At 41.3% G+C, this 20,992-nt stretch overlaps 1 protein-coding gene across 1 annotated transcript; it reads right to left on the reverse strand.

Moving 5' to 3' along the window:
- Positions 1-5,500: 5,500 nt before the first annotated feature.
- Positions 5,501-20,112, reverse strand: LOC126088183 (trypsin beta-like). Its single transcript, XM_049906307.1, has 4 exons — positions 19,750-20,112; positions 16,799-17,089; positions 8,503-8,793; positions 5,501-5,578 (listed from the first exon to the last, which is right to left on the reverse strand). The coding sequence occupies exons 1-4, from the start codon at positions 20,110-20,112 to the stop codon at positions 5,501-5,503; spliced, it is 1,023 nt and encodes a 340-aa protein (XP_049762264.1).
- Between the last annotated feature and the right edge of the window lie 880 nt (positions 20,113-20,992).

Consider the following 20,992-nt stretch of genomic DNA (forward strand, 5'->3'; position numbering starts at 1 on the left):
AATTCATCACCACTCACGAAAGAGGAAATCAAGCTAATTATTCACTCGCTTAAAATCAACAAAGCACCACGGCAAATTCTGTAATTGCTTAGCTTTGGAAGTATTCAGGGGATAAAGCAGTAGATAAACTAACAGAAACTATCAGCCAGATTAGGGAAACTGGAAGACTCCCATATGGCTGGAATTTCGCTCTAATTCATCCTCTTTGTAAGAAAGTTGATAGAACAGATGTAAATAACTATCGTGGTTTCTCTCTCATACCAACAACCTATAAGATTCTGTCGAAAGCTCAGCAAATTAGGACAGAAGAACAGCTAGACCCACAGCTGGGAGAATATAAAGGTGGTTTCAGGAAGGGGCGATCATGCGTCGAACAGATAATGAACCTCAAATCCATCCTTTCAAACCTGAAGCTCAGGAATAAGAATTTTGTTCTGACATTTGTGGATTTCAAAAAGGCATACCACTCGATTGGTCGTAAAACCCTGATCAGAATTCTAAAACAACTTGGCCTAGACAAGAAGATCAAAACTATAATCCGGCAAACAATAACCAACACAACCTCAAAAGTGAAATTTAGAGGAGAAACTTTAGAAGCTTTTGAAGCAATGACTGGAGTGAAGCAAAGAGATGGGCTCTCACCTCTAATCTTCAACTGTGTCGCCGCACGATGTAGCCGCGCGGTCTGGGGCACGTTGTCACGGTCCGTGCGGCTGCCCCCGTCGGGAGTTCGAGTCCTCTCTCGGGCATGGGTGTGTGAGTCGTCCTTAGCATAAGTCAGTTTAAGTTAGGTTAAGAAGTGTGTAATCTTAGGGACCGATGACCTCAGCATTTTGGTCGTATAAGACGTTACCACTAATTTCCAAATTTCCAACTGTGCCCTCAAAAAGGTGATTCGTCAGTGGCGCAAAGAACTGGAAAACCCAGAAATTAAAAACGGTGTCAGGTTGGGTTACGAGAAATAAAATCTTCAAATCGATTGTCTCGCTTTTACAGATGATCTTGCAGTTTTATCTGATTCCGTGGAAACAGCTGAGAGACAGATTAATGAGGTTAACGTACAAGTACAAGAGACTAGCCTCCAAATATAATTTGAGAAAACCGAGTTTATAATGAACATATATTTACCACGAAGGGAGCTTGTAGTGGGTCAAGGCAAAATTAAGCGAGTTGAAAAGGTTATATATCTCGGAGAATGGATAACAGCCACCTTTTTAGAGAATGAAGCGTCCTTATCACACGTGAATACAATGAAAATGGCATTCCATTTAACCAAAAAATCTACAACAAAATATCAACATCGTTCAATGCAAAGCTCAGGCATTACTGCAGTGTTATCCGTCCGGAGGTCTTGGACGATTCTGAATGCCTAGTAATGAAAAGAAGAGGTCTAATCGAAAACTAGCGGCCAAGGAAAGGAATATTTTGTGAAACATGTTAGGTCCCATGAAACATAATGGGGAATACAGAAGACGTCATAATCATGCACTGTATTCCCACATAGAGAAGATAACCGATACCATCCCGAAAAGAAGGATTATGTTTATGACCTTGACATATGACCCGAATGGGCCCTGGAAGACTCACCAATCGTATGATCACCTACTTTCGGGAGAAGAAAAGAAAATGGTCCTAGTCTACAGAGGTGGAGAAAGATATTAAAGAAGTGGAGATCACCCATGATGACATCTTGGAGCGTGTCCCACTCAAGGAGAAACTTATGGCGTGGCAGGATTTCCCAGAAAAGCGAAAACTAAAAATAGGAACGGCTTGGACCCAGGAGAGGAAGGAGCAACACCAAGAACGAATGCGGGAGCACTGGGCAAACATCAGAACACGTAAAGCAAGACAGTGGAAATAACGTGGTCCAAACATGGCCTATACAAAATGAATGAATGAAATCTATCAAAAATTCATGGAGAGTTGTTGCTTGGAACACCAGTAAGTACTGTGATAGTATAAGATAGATTTGGCATTGTGGTGGTATTTGTAGATAAAAAATGTATTGTAATTATTTTTGAAATAGGATTATTGAAGTAACTTCTAATTGTTAATGGGGTGGGAGAGCGGTTTGAAGTAAACCAACTTAAAAAATTGTCTTGTGGTTCATATGCTTGATGTAAAGGAATTATGAACATTTTTTTCCAGAATGAGATTTTCACTCTGCAGCGGAGTGTGCGCTGATATGAAACTTCCTGGCAGATTAAAACTGTATGCCCGACCGAGACTCGAACTCGGGACCTTTGCCTTTTGCGGGCAAGTGCTCTACCATCTGAGCTACCGAAGCACGACTCACGCCCGGGCGTAAGTCGTGCTTCGGTAGCTCAGATGGTAGAGAACTTGCCCGCGAAAGGCAAAGGTCCCGAATTCGAGTCCCAGTCGGGCACATAGTTTTAATTTGCCAGGAAGTTTCAACATTTTTTTACTGTTAACCATGATGAAAGTATTACACTATGTACACTCTGTTACAGAAATATAATGTAACTATTATACGAGTTAAGATGGTGTTTCATCTCGTGTATCTTTCAGTAACCCGTAAAGAAGTAGTGGGGCATATGTAATATGACAGTGTCATTTTAGAGTAATTCTCTAAATATAGAGGAAGTGAAATGTTGAGTAGTGGTAACTCGTTCAGAGCTGCACACGCAAGGAGGGGAGAAGTGTATGCTTCTGAAAATTACCCGTGTGAACATGAGTCACACTAGAACAAGCTGGTGGCAGCTGGTACACGAAACCATAGAGCGACAAACCGCCTGCTGAGTGATGCCAGCTAGTGGCTAAATATTGAAACTAATAAACTATTTCATACGTTAATTATGTATAAATAGATTCTTGTAATAATGTTTGAATATGTGGAAAGAGTATCAATAGTTATTATTAAATTAACTAACTAATTAAAGGTATTCAGATGATTTGGCTTATCGTAGAGAGAGTGTATTATACGTGGAACCCCCATCAATTAGAGAACTTGAAACGATGGCGCGCAGTATTCTGGCGCAAAGTATCAGACGTTAGAGTGATTTTTTTCACAGAAGCAGTAGGTACCACGTGCTGTCAGGCTGCGCTGCTAACAAGCGAACTTCTGTGAGCTAAAACTGCTGTGCCTCGGTTAACGTGTTTATCATTGAACTTTGTGGAAGCTTTACAGCTGAGACATCTTCTTTCGTCTAAGTTCTCCAGAAGACTTCAATCGTAGGTAATCCTTGGAGAAATCGTCCCTTACGTTTTATTCTGGACCTGTTAGCAACGCGGTGAGTCGCTCGCTTCTAAGGACATGTACACACGTCACTAGACGTGAGTCAGAAGAGGCAATTTGTTTCGGAAATTATTGTAGCTTCTGAGGCTAACCTGTCGAAGAAGGCCTCGTCTCCTACAGTTCGTCCCATGATACTCTCCATCCAGCAGTTCACGTCACATCTGTAACTGTTGTTGGACGGCAGACTAGTAATTCAACATACGTTGAATGCAATAAGCACACGCAAAGGGAGGATGTAAACGCTTGCAATCGATTTCTGTGTGTCAAAAAACTTACTGCCTTTGTACAAGATATCTGTGGGTCACAAATTTATCGTGTTAATTAGGAACAAATCTCGGAAAGAGACATTGTGAGACTCACAGCAAATGTATAAGTAAAAGAATCCCTCATCATTTGAAGCGTCATCGGCGTGTCCGCCGACATTAAAACGCCCACTCAGTTAACTGCTACTTTTCACACGAACTCTAAAATTTTAAGGAAGGCATGTAGGAGGAAAAATCATACCAGACCACTTTGTGTTCTTTACGACAATTACGTAGAACCATCCGTCACGAGACTACAAAAGATTTGCTCATATTCATCATCGTACAGACGAGATGAAGTTAAAAATTCCTTAATTTTTCCGAATGTTTGTCTCTACAAATTTGCGACATGTAAGAGAAATGAAAAAGCATCTGTCACTAATAACGTAGGCCACTCTGCCATCGTGCCTAGCAAACTTAAATCATCATGATAGAGATCACAACTAATGTTTCCTCCAAGCTGTACAAATACGGGTAATAGGTACTGTCTGTTTAACTGAATTAATGGCATGTGTGTTAGACGGCAGCGGACAAACAAGCTCCAGCAGAACGTCACTGACAGACAACTAGCAGCCAGAAATAGTCTGAGCTTCTCGATTCCTTTGAAAGAACCATTGCTACTGATAATCTGAGCATACTTAATAACTGACTGTAAAATCAATTTCCACTAATTCTACTACGTAAAAATAATCAGACCGATGTTTCATCATCTTGGCTCACACCTCTAACAGTAGAAGCAGAAATGACCAGTGTAGTCATGGCCTAAAAACGTCGGCTTTACCCAGCCTCAGTTATTTTACGATGGGATGCGGCACCATAGGGAGAATACCTCCATGTTAACTGACTCTGGCTGACGAAGAATATGTAATGTTAATGTCAGTAGTCCAGCCATCCTGATTTAGGTTTTCCGTGATTTCCCTAAATCGCTCCAGGCAAATGCCGGGATGGTTCCTTTGAAAGGGCACGGCCGACTTCCTTCCCCGTCCTTCGCTAATCCGATGAGACCGATGACCTCGCAGTTTGGTCTCTTCCCCCAAAACAACCAACCAACCAATAATGTCAGTATATCACCAACAACTGTTTAGTGTTGTTATTCTTGTGTAAGTCATCCATTATTTTACTAAATGTTCTATTCCAGTACCTCTTTCAATATTGTCTCTACAACTTGAGTTCTTGACCGTGATTTCTCTGCCAATTTGTTTCATTTGAACAGTATCGCATGATGAGAATAAAACAGCAAGCCCGTATTATTATGAAACGACGTACCTTCGTCTTTCTAAATGACTATGCAGCACGTAGCTATGTTGTCATCACATTTTTTGACAAACGTTTATCAGCGGGCACAGCTTGTTACATGTGTATCTGACATAAGGATGTAGTTAATAATAAACTTAGGATTAAAATTTCAGAATTATAGAACTGAAATAGAGATGTGTAGACAAGTTAGATTAAAATGCAGTAAGAAATATCTGAATGTTAATTCATTCACATTTATTTCGACATTTTTGAATTAGTTTATTATTTTTTGTTCAGATCACTTGATGATCTTGTCATCATAAGGAAAATCGTTGAAGTTATTAATGTTTAGCATTATAATGCGAATGCATTAGCTCTGAGATCTTGTTACCAAGCGTAGGGGAGGTAACTTCCTTTGCTGTGGTTTGAGAAGTGTGAGGTACATACACGTAAAATTTAGTAACATTTTAGCCTATTTGAAAGAGTTACGTAACACTTGACACACATAACAAGCTGAACAGTCGGGTTTAAAGATTAGTCTAAAATACCGGAATTTCTCAGACTACTGCGACCTTGGCCTGACTACGAATCTATCCGATATGAATCAGTTTGCGGGAAAACCATGCAAGGAGCAAAGTTAGGCGGGTGGAGCAATAATTCTATTCCACATAGAACGAGAAAAAATATTTTACCGACAAATGGGCTTTTAGTTTTTAGTTGCATGTGACGTAGGATATGTGTATCTTGGCTGGCGATAGAGGAAACTGTACAAGTGCGGGATAACCTGACAAATGCCATAAACCATGAATACAGAGAACTATGAATTTATTACAGAGAGAAAATAAATTACAACATTTCACATTCAGAATAATACAAATAATGGCATTACAAAAGTGCCACCTCTAATATGAACAACAGTGTAACATATGCTAACGCTGGAAAGTCAGCTGCGGAACTCCGGTTTATTTATTTAGCTTATGGCATGTAACACATCATATAAAAAAACAGACATAAAAATCATAAGACACAGAAATAAAGAGTAGTCACAGTGTATAACATATAGTTGTAGATATAAAAGTATTTAAAATAGTGTATATAACAAACAAAAGTTCACAAACAAACATCCAGATTTGTGACAAAGTCTATTGCACTTTCAGTCGCGGTCAGAAACTCATTGGGGTCTCCTGCAAAACGTCTCAGAGGGCAATCTTCCACGATGTGACGAATCGTCTGCCGGTCCGCACCGCAGTCACATCTCGGGGAGGTGATTTTAAACCCACCTGTGGAGGCTGTCTACACATCTGCCGTTATTTGTCCGAATTCGACTCAAGGTCGTCCAAGTTTTCCTTGGCAAATTGAATCCTGGTAGTTGGACATTGATACATGGCATATTCTGCAGGTTTTGGGGCACAGATTCTCTCCACCGCGTTTTCCAGAGGTTGCCATAATCCGGGTTGAGAGGATGCGTATTTTTTTTTTTTGCCTTTTTTAAAGAGGAGTGTCTGGAGCGCAATCTGTTCATCTCCAGGGCGGGAACATCCTTATGGATTGGCAGTTTCTCGTTGTTCAGCACTTTTCCATACTCGCGTAAGAGAGCGTTCTCTCTGCGCAGGTCCGGTGGGAGAATGTTGCTCAGTATAGGTAGCCAGTGTAAAGGCGTTGGCTTTATTGTTCCTCATATCATCCTCATTGTGTAGTTTAGTTGAGCATCGATCAAGCCTGTGTGTTTACTGTTTAGCCATACCGGTGCGGCATATTCTGCTGTTGTGTAGATAAGTCCCAGAGCCGAAGATCTCAGTACAGCCGCGGAAGAGCCCCACGTAGTCCCACATAGCTTCTGTATGATATTATTTCGAGTTTTAAGTTTTGCGGCTGTATTACGTAGGTGTTCCTTGAATGTTAGGGTTCTATCAAAGGTGACGCCTAGATACAGTACCTGGGGTAATTATTATGGTTTAGCAACCTGTTTTCGAAATGAACTTTGAGCTTTCTTTTTGCTTGGGCATTGTCGAGGTGAAAGCATGTCACCTCCGTTTTTGTCGCGTTTGGCCGTAATCTCCACCTTCGGAAGTAATCTCCCAGCTTTGTTAGATCCGCAGTTAATGTGTTTTCCGTTGCCTCCATTGATCTGCCTCTTGCAGCTATTGCCCAGTCGTCGGCATATCCGAATTTTTGAGAAGTGGTTTCAGGTAAGTCAGATATGTAGAGGTTAAACATCAATGGCGCCAGAACGGAGCCTTGTGGTAAACCATTGTTGAGCTTCATTTGGTCACTTTTTAAGTCGCCCATTATGACTCTGAAACTTCTATCTGTGAGCATGTTATCAATGAGGTTGGCCAGCTTGTTACATGGTATGACCCGCAGCAACTTAAATATCAGGCCTTGTCACCAAACGGTATCATAAGCGGCTGATAGGTCAATAAAGGCTACTGATGTTTTGAGTTTTTTCTGAAAGCTCGCCTCTATGTGAGTTGCTATGGAGAGGATCTGGTCGGTGCAACTGCGGTTGGGTCGAAAACCTGCCTGTTCAGTCGGTACCACTTCAAGAATTTTTCCGCTTATTCTGTTGTAGATGATACGTTCCAGCAGCTTATAGACACAGTTCAGCAGAGCGATAGGGCGGTAGTTTTGGGGCATGTCGTTAGGTTTGCCTGGCTTTAGTATCGCTATAATCTTTGCTCGTTTAAGCTAGTGTGGGATATTACCCGATTCTAAAATATCTGTTAAGAAGTTAGCGAGCCATGTTCTAGTATATTTTCCACAGTGAAGTAGGAATTCCGGGTGGATGCCATCGAAGCCGGGAGCCTTGCCACTTTTGATTTTTGACACGGCTGCTGCAACTTCTTCCGCTGTGATAGGCTGGGAAAATTCGGAGGTAGGCGATGCCCTTCGTTTTAAGGATCTTAATTCACGTTTGACGGTCGTGGTGTGTGTTCTATCCCTTGGTGCTCTTGAGGTTCTAACTATGTGTGCGGCCACATTGTTAGGGGTTATCGGGTGGGTGTCTTTTATTTTACGTTTACTGCCTCCCAGGCTACGAAGTAGGGTCCATGCTTGCCTACTGGATTTAGTGAAATCTAGATTCTCCACGGTGTCCATCCATTTTTCCCGTCGAGCTGCGTCTAAGCTGTGCAACAGTTCGTCCGCGATTTCTTGGTCGTTGGTTTCGATAAATTCCTGGTACAGGTCTTCGCATCTCTCATTCCAGCCTGGGATGTACTCTTTCCGGTGGCCTCTGGGTACATTCCTCTTAGCCGTGGCGATGACTGCTCCCACAAATCTGTCATAATTGTCCCTAGTCGGGGGTATCAAACCTAGACACTTGTCAAGGTTTTCTGCAAAGGTGGCCCAGTCTGCCTTCTGGAAATTCCATCCTGGCCGAGGAAAAGATTTTATGATTTGGATGTTAATTCCGACTTCTATGATACCAGGGCGATGCTGGCTATGTAGGGAATCAGACAGGACTTCACGAGTTGCGGGGAGCGGTTGGTTGTTTTTGTTTTTAGTGACAAAACATAAATCAGGGTTATAATCTCGTCTCCATGCTGCTGATCGAAATGTTCCGCGGTCCTTAGCGTCGAAAATCAGGTGGGTGTTAGTCTCCTCACTCCGGTAGTAGTTGGTGACCCACGAACAGGGTTCTCCAACATTGCTGTGAACTGCGCCATAGTCTTCGCATGTGAAGCCTCCCCAGGACACGATGCCCACCTGTGTGGTACCACTGACGAGTGGGCCTCCCGAGTCCCTGTTGCACACAGACTTGCCTGCTTCACCGGCGCACACCATCCGCTTCGATACGAGCCTACCCATGTGTTCCCGGCAAGTAGAGCGCTCGATAATATTAATGTCCGCCTTCATCAGTGCGGATGCAGAACTTCCACCGGACGCTGTCGTTGCCCAGCCCGTCACAGTGGCGGCTAGGCCCGTCGGAGGATGATATCCGGCGTCTGGAAGGCCCACGGGCTGCACGTCAGAGCCCAGAGGGAATGGCTCAGCGGGCTGTGAAGGTAGACAACACACTTTAGTGGACTTAAACTGTTTGATATTCAGTTTTTAATTAAGTTCATAGTGCTTAACTACTTATTTGAGTCGACCATCTGTTGGCGAGACGACAAGATAGACACTTGTTAATATGTTACTCATTTGAGAGTCCTATTGTAGTACAAGTGCATGTAACAACATAATATACAGCAATTACATGGGATAACGTAACCATTCTTGGAGAAAGCACAGGGGTTCGACGAAAATCTAGAGTCATAGTGAAACATTCATGCTTGAACATAAATGCTGATGATAGCCAAGCTTGGACGTTGCGCTGTTTTACTTGGTCACGAACGGCACATATGCGATGTCCTCAATACGGTGCGAGTGTCAGTCGTGTCAGAATGGTGTTCTGTATAGTTGTAAGTACTTTACGTCGAAACTAAATGAATCCTAATGTGGGTATATTGTTGGTGTTCCTGTGGAAGGTATTTCTGAAATCAAGATAGCCAAAGTGTTCGGTGTTTCAAGAAGTACGCTAACGAAGATGTGTTCCGCATACGGGGAAACCGTTAAAACATCATCCCATTACTTACAACGCCGACAATGGAGTGTGTTGATTGATCGTTGGAAACTGTCTTTGAAAAGCAATGCGACGAAAAGCAAGAGGAGGACAACTGCAAGAACATTTGCACAACTAAATGTCGGTTTCGTGGCCTCTGTCCGCAATAAAGCAACAAGAAGGGAGCTCAATATTCTGGGAATTGCAGGGAAAACTGGAATTCTAAAAACACACTTGTGTGATCCAAATGCCTGTAACAGGCAAACTTAGTGCCTGAACAAATTCAACGTGGACTACGGAGCAACAGAAGAAATTGATTTCTTCGGGTGAGTTTTGTTGCAAGCTTTTGCCAACTTCCCGCCGAGTTTACTTTCCAAGAGCGGTACACGGCGGGCGCTGGGTGATGATATGGCCAGGAATAACTTGGTATTTTAGCCTTCATGGCTACTCCGCATGATGCCATTACTGCCGCTGATTATGTGACCATTTTGGCTAATGAACTTCATCCCATGTAAAATGGTTTTCCGCTACGTCAAGTTTGTGTTCCAAGGAAACAAGGCCCCCGATTCCACAGATCACATCGAGCAAGTTTGGATTTGTAAGCATGCGGACAAAATATCGCATCTCTCTGTTGACAACTGTCACCAGATCTTAATATTATTGAGCCTTCATGGGGTACTGGGGATGTTTTCTATCCACCTCTGTCACCTTTACCTGAAAATGCCACTATTTTGCAGGGAAAATGGTAGAAGATTCCCTTGAAAATCACACAGCACCTGTATATATCCATTAGGGGAAGACTAGAAACTGTTTGGAATACTGGTGGATTTCTTACACAGTATTTGGCATGATATGTACGTGGTTTCGGTGTTTCCTAATTACTATCGATCTGCTCAAATTAAATATTGAAAAACCTAAAGAATCCAGTGTACCTTATAACTGGCTTATATTTTTAGTTAAGACAAATTAAGTTGAAAGATAAAATTTTCTAGAATTTCAGTCTGTAAGTCCTTAACATATTGTGAAAGAAATATCTAGAAAACAGAATTGTTTCACACAACTAGTGATGGGGTTGAAAGATACGAATAGTATATTAATAAATTAGAAGAAATTCCTATTTGCTAAAACAGACGAATTCCTTCAATGCTGACCCTGAAGAAGGTCCTCTTCATTCAGACTCAGAGCACAACACTGTTTGGAGATAAAAGGCTAACGATAACCAAATCAGAGAAGTCGTATGTAATATTGTTGGAAACTGAATTTTCTGAGTAGTTCGTGTAGTGCGAAATTAACAGGTAAGGTACTATATATTGACAATTTAGAGAAAGCAGGTGAGGGAGCTATGTATGGAATAGTCTTACCGGAAGAAAGTTCAGTTTGTTAGCGTAAAATGTAGATTTAGTGGTAGAAGTTGCTATGGGCAGAAAAAACATAGCATTGTGTTTTATATAATGGATATAATGGTATACCAATGCAAAAAAAATCAGAAAACGAAAGAAATAGAGTTCTTGACTCTGAAATGGTTTAACGCTGGTATGTACCGGAGTACGCTCCTACAACAATTTTCCTCATCAGTCAGTGTTTTAGAGGCATAGACAGTAAAAGCGTATGAGGTGAAACCATGTAATCGGCTTTTAAAGGTACTTGTCTTACTAGCTAGCGCACTGCGCATTACGCTATACGACCAGGAAGTGTTGAATGTATTTCCTTATTTATTATAAGTTTATATACGTGCCAATTGGGAAAGACGGAAATCTAGGTCAAAACAAGGCAGTATAATGAAATCAGAATAAATATGCAACCAACTTTCAAACGTCTCGTGACAAGATTATCAATTACGACCTTCAAAAAATTTTCAATGTGTTGAGAACGGAGCATAGAATATGCACCATAAAAACATCAAAAGAAATGAAAATATTTCAAATAGTACCTAATAATCCTAATAATATAATACCGCGACGAAGGCTATGTGTATTGATAATCAATCGAAAGAAACGGTGTTAGTTGTTCACTTAAATGGGCTCCTATGTACTGACAATGCTCGTTTCTTTATAAATACCTCAGTGGACAGCAGAAGAGTGACCTCACCTACACCACCGCAATGCCATAGTCGGCAACGGAATACAGTCTGTGTTTGATAGCCTGTGCTACATCGAGCACAGTCCCGCCACTATCTTTGTACGTGCAGCCGGCACGCACGGTCAGCCGGTATGCCGAGATGCCGTCGATGCAGTGGCCAGCCGTCAGCGACCAGTAGGAGCTAATGATAGAAGCTCCGCATCTGTGGGACCCTTCGAATTGGAGAGACAGCTGCCAGGGATACTCCGTTATGGTGGTTTCGGTACCCCCGATTATACGGTCCTGTCTTCTGGTCCATAGCCTGAGAGAATTCGGCGAAGTAAAAGCTGGAGCCAGTAGGCTCAATACGACCCCTAAAAATTTCATTGTCTCTGAAGTATTTATCACAAATGCTGGACATCAGCACGTCTTTATACTTCCAGCACCCGCCTTCGTTGCCCAAATGTTGCCGTCGTTGGCGTGAAGGTTACGTGAACAACTGATCTCAAGGAGAGTACTTACGCCGGTAGGGACTTCAAGAGAATGACAAGGCTACTAACGTGTTCAGTGAGAAGGCTGATGTCTTGCATCACAATTATCACTATCGCCTCTTCTGGATAACACGAACTGGGATGTGGAGTCGTATGTTCTGAGACAGGTGACTGATAATGGAAACGTAAGCACTGTTTCTATTTGTTTGCGATCTAGACAAAATAGTCTGGTTTTGTTCCTCAGACTGGAATCGCAGACTTTTATAAACAACTTCAGAAAAATCTCACGCATGTGTCGATAGCCAAGCTTTATCCTCTTGTTTTATACATTATGTCTAAAATTTCGTGGACTGTCTTGAAAGTAATCAACTGGCATGCGTAAAACAGTTCAATGTACGTCATTGTTTGAAACTATTATTAGAATATGTAGTCTTACATAAACAGTAACAATAATGCCATGTATAATATTTCACTATAGAAATAAATAGCAGAAACGACCTGCCATAATTTTTCTCCTACATCTCACACCCATTACGATTACCGGAACACTGTTAACAATCGGTTTTCTACGTTACTATTCAACTAGGTAATAGCAGGACATTTTTAGTTCACACAAGGCCAACGACTCTTGTAGTATGTAGTAAAGGTTATTTTGTAAAAGTGTAGAATCTCATTTGGAAGAAATGCACGTTCTGTTCATTCACAACTGATAACAAAAGTCCAAATCAGTTCCAGTATGTGACAGACAGCAGAACCGATGTGGTACGCCTAGTTCTTGTGAATATAAAAAAAGAGCACTGAGGTCGAATGCTAATTGCAGAGAAGAGAACTTGAAAAGAGTTCCAAGAGTGTGATTGATAACTGAGTGTGATTGATAACTGAGTGTGTGGTTCATATGTGCTATTACCGAAAACGTATCACCAATCAGGAAAATAAACCTCCAAATAAGTCCAGAAAAACCTGTGCTGAAACGTGTGTTGGGCTATAAAAAAAGTCTACAGTTTTCAAAATCATCTTTGATGATTTCTCAATAACAAGTATTCCAGAAACAAATTTTAATGCGAAATCTGAAAATTTCGTTCATCTTGTTGTATCAGTTCAGGACCTTTCATAAAACCACAACTAATGTTCCAGCAATTTAAGATGTTGAAACACTAATCTTACAATAAAATTCAATCATGGTCAATGCAATTATAGCTATTACTTTCAGACATTTACGCATATGTGAAAGACAGTTGTCTTAGATACATTGTGAGTATTCAACACGCAGTTCTGAAACTTTCTCTTTTTATTTTCCTCATTAAGATGTTCATCCTTGCTATTCCTCTCCAACAACAGTTTACCACCAACTTTGATTCCATCTTCCATAGTACCTCTTCTCGATCTCCTTAACCTTTTGTTCTTCACTATAATATCTGTAAGTTAGAGGGCAGTACTCAATACATGAATGTAGGAAGCGGACTTTCAAACTTAAGTAGAAAACCCAGCTTTCTGATAATCCTCTACAATGTTTTACGTTCTTATGAATTAAATGTTTTTTATTCCCTAGAAAGTTTTCAGAAACGGACCTGAAGAAAATAATACTATCTTTTCCACTAACATTTATTGCAGTCGCTAGTTCATGCTCCTGCATCTGTTTCTCAATTTGAGTATCAACAAAAATTGAAACTATCAGTTTTTCTTCACTGATGAATGGAAATTTCTTATGAACGCGTTTAAAATAGAATACACCTTATGGAAAACCCTACATACTGTTTCATTAATCTTAATTTGATCTGTAGTGGTGGAAGAAATTTTTTTTGTCTCCAAGGGGTTCCTGCATGATTTTTCCAGTCCCAGGTACAAAATTTCTACATGCTGGCCAAACCTATACAATCCAGTCCTGAGCACTAAAAATTCATGTGTTAGAGACCGCTAATTAGAAGAGGATTCTCCGTCTTCTGCTACAGTTTTTACTCTTTACGGCTCCCTGTAGTACCATGGAAGCTGAGAGAAGGCAAGTCGTTCAGCTCGTCCCTTTTAGCTTATAGTTATTGAATCGGAAGGGAGCTGAGTTAGTTTACCAGGTGTCTTGATATTTCCGTGAATGTACAGCTGATTTCACTTCTTCTTCTCAACCTTCTGTGATATAATACGCTACTGCGTATATCAGTTTGCTCTATAGATGAGGTTTGGAAGTGAGGAGAGAGACGTGAATATGTAACCGACGATTTATAACGAGGCTCAGGGGCTCAGTGAAACAAGCCTTGGGGACCCATGGGAAGACTGCTCTTGCCGATATATGGGGAGAAAGATGGTTGGGTTGTTGTGGGGTAGGAGACCAGATAGCGAGGTCATCAGTCTCATAGGATTAGGGAAGGACGGGCAAGGAAGTCGGCCGTGCCGTTTCAAAGGAACCATCCCGGCATTTGCCAGGAGCGATTTAGGGAAATCACAGAAAACCTAAATCAGGATGGCCGGACGCGGGATTGAACCGTCGTCCTCCCGAATGCAAGTCCAGTGTGCTAACCACTGCGCCACCTCTCTCGATTAATGGGGAGAAGGACTGCCGGTATAGCGTCCTAGGAAATACAGGTGAGGTGCGGATGGGAAGTTGCTTAGCCTAATGGTGAGCTGGCAGAGAGGCCATTGTGTTGTTGATAGCATGGCCTGTGGGACGGACGAGGTAGAAAGCCTTTTCTCCAGAAGATAGAACACAGTTGGCAAGTGTTCGGCACAAGGAGCTTATTGAAGAAGCAATTGAGTAGATAAGCATTCCTATGCTTCCTTGGAAAACATGACAAAACAGCTGTACATTATAAATAATAATATTCGGTAGATGCAGCGCTGTTAACGACAAGCCTCGTGGACAATTTCTTTGACATTTTCACGTCTCCAGTAATGGATGGTGACTGGCGGCTGTTAAGAGGATTAATGGTTTGCTTTCACGTTGGTGGGAAGGAAGGAGCAAGCTACTTTTTGTCTATTTAGAAAACATTAGACTCCAACAAGTCACAGATGGTTGCGAGAGTTGCATCTGTGCTCGAAAGCTTCGGACACATGTGGGGTCCCGTATCAGTGTCTTCAGATGACCATTCTAAGCGCGGAACTTCAGACCATGGAGTCAGAGACTCTGCTCCCTGTACGCTGACATTTACAGCTCCCTCATTTGAGGACAAGAGAGATTATTGTAACTCAAGTTCAGAATAAGTTTCACTTTCTCATATCCCTCAGTGCTTTTGGATTCTTACTTTGATGTTGCAGACAAACAATGTGAACGTCATAGTCAGGCTGCAAATCAGTTCATAGAGCGAGATGCGAGATTATTAAGAAACTCTATTTCATTTATTAATTTTCCACCTCAGAGTTGTCGGAATGCACATTATTTTAATGTTTAAATTTTTATAATTTTTTTAATGCCCTCAAATTCCATCTACCCTTTGTAAGAAACTTCAGAGTCACCTAAATATTAAGTTTATTATCAATTTCACGCCCTTTCAATGAAAAATATTATGTGATTCACCCTCCTCCATTTTCAGATACATTTCTAGGGCCTAGATTACTGATAGCATTAGTAAATCGGTAGCGTATATTAAATATTTTCATGTTAACTGACTCTGGATGAAGGAGCCTATGTAATGTTAATTCCAGTTTATCAGCAATAACAGTTTAGTGTTGTTATTCTAGTGTAAGTCATCGAATATTTTCCTAAATGTTCGGGGTTTTAGTATGTCTTTCAATGTTCTCTCTACAATTTGAATTCTTGACCATGATTCCTCTGCCAATTTCCTTCATGTGACAGAATTGGCTGCTGAGAATAAAACAACAAGAACGTATTATTACGAAACGACGTCCCTTTGTGTTTCTACATGACTATGCAACACGTAGGTATGTTGCCATCAATTTTTTTGTAGGCGTTTACCAGCTTTCACAGATTGTCAAACAAGTACGTGACCTGTGGATGGAATTTCTATTAAACTTAGGATTAAATGTTCAAAATTATAGAACTGAAATAGAGATATGTAGACAAGATAGTGTAGTACGCAATAAAAGATATCAAACTGTTAATTGATTGACATTTATTTCGGAATTTTTAGTTAGTTTATTAATTTTTTGTTCAGATCATCAGATGACCTTGTCATCATAAGGACAACCGTTGAAGTTAATAATGTTTCACATTACAACACGAATGCAAGAGCTGTGAGTTCTTGTTACCTGGCGTGCTGTGGTTTGCGCAGTATGGTGTACATAAAAGTATAGTTTAGTAACTTTCTAGCTTATTTAAACGAGTTACATAACACTTGACACATATAACAAGCCAAATAGTGGGGTTTAAAGATTAGTCTATAGTACTGCAGTTTCTCAGACTACTGCGACCTTGGCCTGATTACGAATCTATCCGATATGAATCACTTTGTGGGAAAACCATGGAAGGAGCAAAGTTAGGCGGGCGGCACAATATTTCTATTCTACACAGAACGAGAAAAAAATATTTTACCGACAATTTGGCTTCTGGTTTCGACAGTGTTGGTAAATGCATGTGACGTAAGGAATGTGTATCTTGGCTGGCGATAGAGGAAACTGTGCAAGCGAGGGATAAGCTGTCAAATTTCATAAAATAAATAAAGTCACGTATGCAGAGAACTATAAATTTATTATAGAAAGAAAAGAAATTACAACATTTTACATTCAGAATAATGCATACAATGGCAATACAAAAGGGCCAATTCGAATATGAATAAAAGTGTAACATACTCGTATAGTACAGCACACGTCTCATTTGTTGTTTACCGCAGCTGGAAAATCAGTGGCGGAACTGTCCTTCCTGTTAAATTCCGGTAGTATTGGTGACCTACGAACGGAGTTCTCCAATGTTTGCATAAACTGCGCCAGAGCCTTCGCATGTGAACCCTCACCAGGACACGATGCCCACCTGTGTGGTACCACTGACGAGTGGACCTCCGGAGTCCCCGTTGCACACAGACTTGCCTGCCTCACCGGCGCACACCATCCGCTTCGTTACGAGGCTACCCATGTTTTCCTGGCAAGTAGAGCGATCGACAATGCTAATGTCCACCTTCATCAGTGCGTTTGCATTCCTTCCATCGGACGCTATCAGTCCCCAGCCCGCCACAGTAACGGCGAGGCCATTCGGAGGATGATATCCGGCGTCTGGAAGGCCCACGGGCTGCACATCAGAGCACAGCGGTAATGGCTCAGCGGGCTGTGAAGGTAGACAACACACTTTAGTGGACTTAAACTGTTTGATATTCAGTTTTAAAATAATTTCATAGTACTTAACTACTTATTTCAATTGACATGTTAATCACCATCTGTTGGCGAGACGACTAGGTTCAAAATGCTTCAAATGGCTCTGAGCACTATGGGACTCAACATCATAGGTCATAAGTCCCCTAGAAGTTAGAACTACTTAAACCTAACTAACCTAAGGATAGCACAAACACCCATGACCGAGGCAGGATTCGAAACTGCGACCGTAGCAGCCTCGCGGTTCCGGACTGCAGCGCCAGAACCGCACGGCCACCGCGGCCGGCAGACGACTAGGTAGACACTTGTGAATATGGGACTCAGTTGAGAGTTCTACTGTAGTACAATCGCATGTAACAACATAATATATACAAATTACATGGGACAATGTAATCATTCTTGGAGAGAGAACAGGAGTCCGCCGAAAATCCCGAGATAACGTGAGACATTCATGCTTGAACATAAATGCAGTTGGCAGCAAAGCTTGGACGCTGCGGTTTTGTATTTGGCCACTAATAGCACATCTGCGATGTCCTCAGTATGCTGTAAGTGTCAGTACTGGTGAGAATAGTATTCTGTATAGTTGTAAGTGCTTTACGTCGAAGCTAAACGAATCCTAACGTGGGTACATTGTTGGAGTTCGTGAGGAAGGTGTTTCGTATTTCAAGAAGTACAAACACGACTAACTGTACCACATACGGGGAAAGCGGAAAACATCATCCTCTGACTCACAACGCCGACGATGGAGTTCGTTGACTGATCATGGGAAACTGTCATTGAAAAGCAGTGCGACGAAAAGCAAGTGGAGGACAACTACAAGAACCTTTGCACAGCTAAACGTCTGTATCGTGACCTCTGTCAGCAATAAAGCAACAGGAAAGGAGCTCAATATTCTGGGAATTGCATGGAAAACTGGAATTTTGAAAACACTATTGTGTGATCCAAATGCCTGTAACAGAAAAACTTGGTGCCGAAATAATATGACGTGGGCTAAGGAGCAATAGAGGAAACTCATTTCTTCGGGTGATTTTGCCAACTCCCCCCCTCCACTCGAGTTTACTTCCCAAGAGCGGAACATTGCGAGCGCTCGGTGATGACATGGCCAGGAATAACGTGGTATTTCATAGCCTCCATGGCTACACCGCAAGATATTTCCGCTACGGTAATGCTCTGTTCCAAGGGAACAAGGCCCCTGTTTCCAAAATTCGCTTCGTCCAAGACTGGATTTGTAAGTATGAGGACAAAATTTCGCAACTCTTTGTTGACCACTGTCAAAATATTTTAATATTATTGAGCCTTTATGGGGTACTTTGGATGTTTAATATCCACCTCTGTCACCTTTACTTGAAAATGCCACTATTTTGCAGGGAAAATGGTATAAGATTCCCTTGGAAACCGTACTGGACCTGTATGTATCCATTAGCAGATAACGAAACTGTTTGGAATACTGGCGGGTATCTTGCACTATGTTCGGCATGATATATATCGTGGTGTCGGTGTTTCCAATTTTCTGTCCATCTCCTCTAATTAAATATTGAAAAACCTAAAGGAACCAGTGTTCTGCATAACTGGCTTATAATCTTAGTTAAGACAAATTAACTCAAGTCGAAAGAGGTTAAACTTAGTAGAATTTCAAGCGTTAAGTCCTTAAAATTTTGTGAAAAATGTAATGAGAAAACAGAATTGTTTCACGCAACTAGGGGCGAATCCCTTAAATGCTGACCCTGACTGAAGATCCTCTTCATTCAGGTCTAGAGCAAAACACTGTTTGGAAATAAAAGGTTGACGATAAGGAAACCACAGATGTCGTATATAATATTACTGGAAACGGAGTGTTCTTAGAAGTTTGTGTAGTTGTAAATTAACAGTTTACGTACTACACATGAACAATTTAGAGAAAGCAGGTAAGGGAGTTATGTATGGAACAGACTGACCGGAAGAGAGGGCAGTTTGTTAGTGTAAAATGTAAATTTAGTGGTAGAAGTAGCTATCGGCAGAAAATACATAGCATTTGTTTTATATAGTGGTATACAAAAGCAAAAAAAAAAAAAAAGGTAAAAACGAAAGATATAGAGTTCTTGACTCTGAAATGGTCTTACGTTCGTATGTACTGGACTACGCTTCTACAACAGTTTTCCTTATCACTAATTGATTTAGAAATATAGACAGTAAAACCATATGATCTAAAACCATGTAATCGGCTTTTAAAGGTATTGCTCTAGCGCACTAAGCAACTACACTATACGACTAGGAAGTGCTGAATGTATTTCTTTATTTATTATGTGTTTATATACATGCCATTTGGGAATGTCGGAAATCTAGGTCAAAACAAGGCAATCTAATTAAATCACAATAAACATACAAACAACTGTCAAACATCTCATGACCAGATGTCCCGTACATTGAGAACAGAGCATATAGCATCCATTATAAAAATAACAAAAGGAATGAAAACTTTTCAAAAAGTTCCTAGTAACATAATACAGTGACAAAGACTATGTGTATCAATCGACAGAAACGGTGTTGTAATAGATCTTCATTTAAATGGGCTTCCATGTACTGACATTATTCGTTTATTTATAAATACTTCAGTGGAAAGCAAAAGAGTGACCTCACCTGCACCACCGCAATGTCATAGTCGGCAGCCGGCCTGTAATACAGTCTGTTTTTGATAGCCTGTGCAACATCGAGCACAGTCCCGCCACTGTTTCTGTACGTGGAGCCGGCACGCACGGTCAACAGAGATGCCGGGACACCGTCGATGCAGTGGGCAGCCGTCAGCGCCCAGCTGGAGCTAATGATGGAAGCTCCGCACCTGTGGGGCCCTTCGAGGAGGAGAGACAGCTGCCAGGGGTACTCCGTAATGGTGGTTTCGGTACCCCCGATTATGCGGTCCTGTCTTCTGGACCACAGCCTGGGAGAATTCGGCGCCGCAAAAGCTGGAGCCAGTAGGCTCAATACGATCACTGAAAACTTCATTGTCTCAGAATCATGTGTCACAAATGTTAGACTTCAGCATCTCTTCATACTTCCTGCAGCCGTCTTCGCTGCACCAACGTTGCCGTCGTTGGCGGGCACGTTACGTCAACAACTGACCTCAAGGAGAGAACTTACGCAAGTAGGTGCATCGAGAGGATGACAAGGCTACTAACGTGTTAGGTGAAAGGGCAGATGTCTTGCAGCACAGTTATCACTATCGCCACTTCTGGATAACACGAACTTGGAAGTGGAGTCGTATTTTCCGCCGCAACTGACTGATAATGGAACAGAAGCACTGTTTCTATTTGTAAGAGATATAGATAAAACATACTGGTTTTGTTCCTCACACTAAAATCGGAGATCTTTATAAACAGCTTCAGGATAATCTCATGCACGTGTCTATAGCCAAGCCATATGCTCTTGTTTTAACCGATAAGTTTAAAATTTCGTGGACTGTGTTGAATGTAAGTGGCGTGCGTAAAATAGTACACATGTACGTAATTGTTTGTAACAGTTATTACAATATGTAGTCTTACATAAACAATAACAATAATGCCATGTGTAATTTTTCACTATAGAAATAAACAGCAGAAACGACCTGCCATAAATTTTCTCCTACATGTCACACACGTTATGATTACCGGAAAACTGTTTACAATCGGTTTTCTGTGTTACTGTGCAACTAGGTAATAGCAGGACTTTATTAGTTCACACAAGGCCAACGACTCTCGTAGTAACTAATAAAGTTTATTTTGGATAAATGTGGATTTTCATTTGCGAGGAATGCACGTTCTGTACATATACAACTGGTAACAAAAATCGAATTCAGTTCCAGTATGTGACAGACAGAGGAACTGATGTGGTACGCTTAGTTCTTGTG

Source organism: Schistocerca cancellata, chromosome 6, assembly GCF_023864275.1.
Source record: "Schistocerca cancellata isolate TAMUIC-IGC-003103 chromosome 6, iqSchCanc2.1, whole genome shotgun sequence".
Lineage (NCBI taxonomy): Eukaryota > Metazoa > Arthropoda > Insecta > Orthoptera > Acrididae > Schistocerca > Schistocerca cancellata.

What these genes read in the sequence shown, in the direction of transcription:
- LOC126088183 (XM_049906307.1), bottom strand. Translation starts at nt 20,112, where the DNA reads ATGAAGTTTTCAGTGATCGTATTGAGCCTACTGGCTCCAGCTTTTGCG. An exon ending in ATGACATTGCGGTGGTGCAG is followed by an intron (nt 17,090 to 19,749) that starts GTGAGGTCACTC and finishes CTACCTTCACAG; the next exon opens with CCCGCTGAGCCATTACCGCT. An exon ending in TCGTCAGTGGTACCACACAG is followed by an intron (nt 5,579 to 8,502) that starts GTGGGCATCGTG and finishes GGCATTTGTCAG; the next exon opens with GTTATCCCGCACTTGTACAG.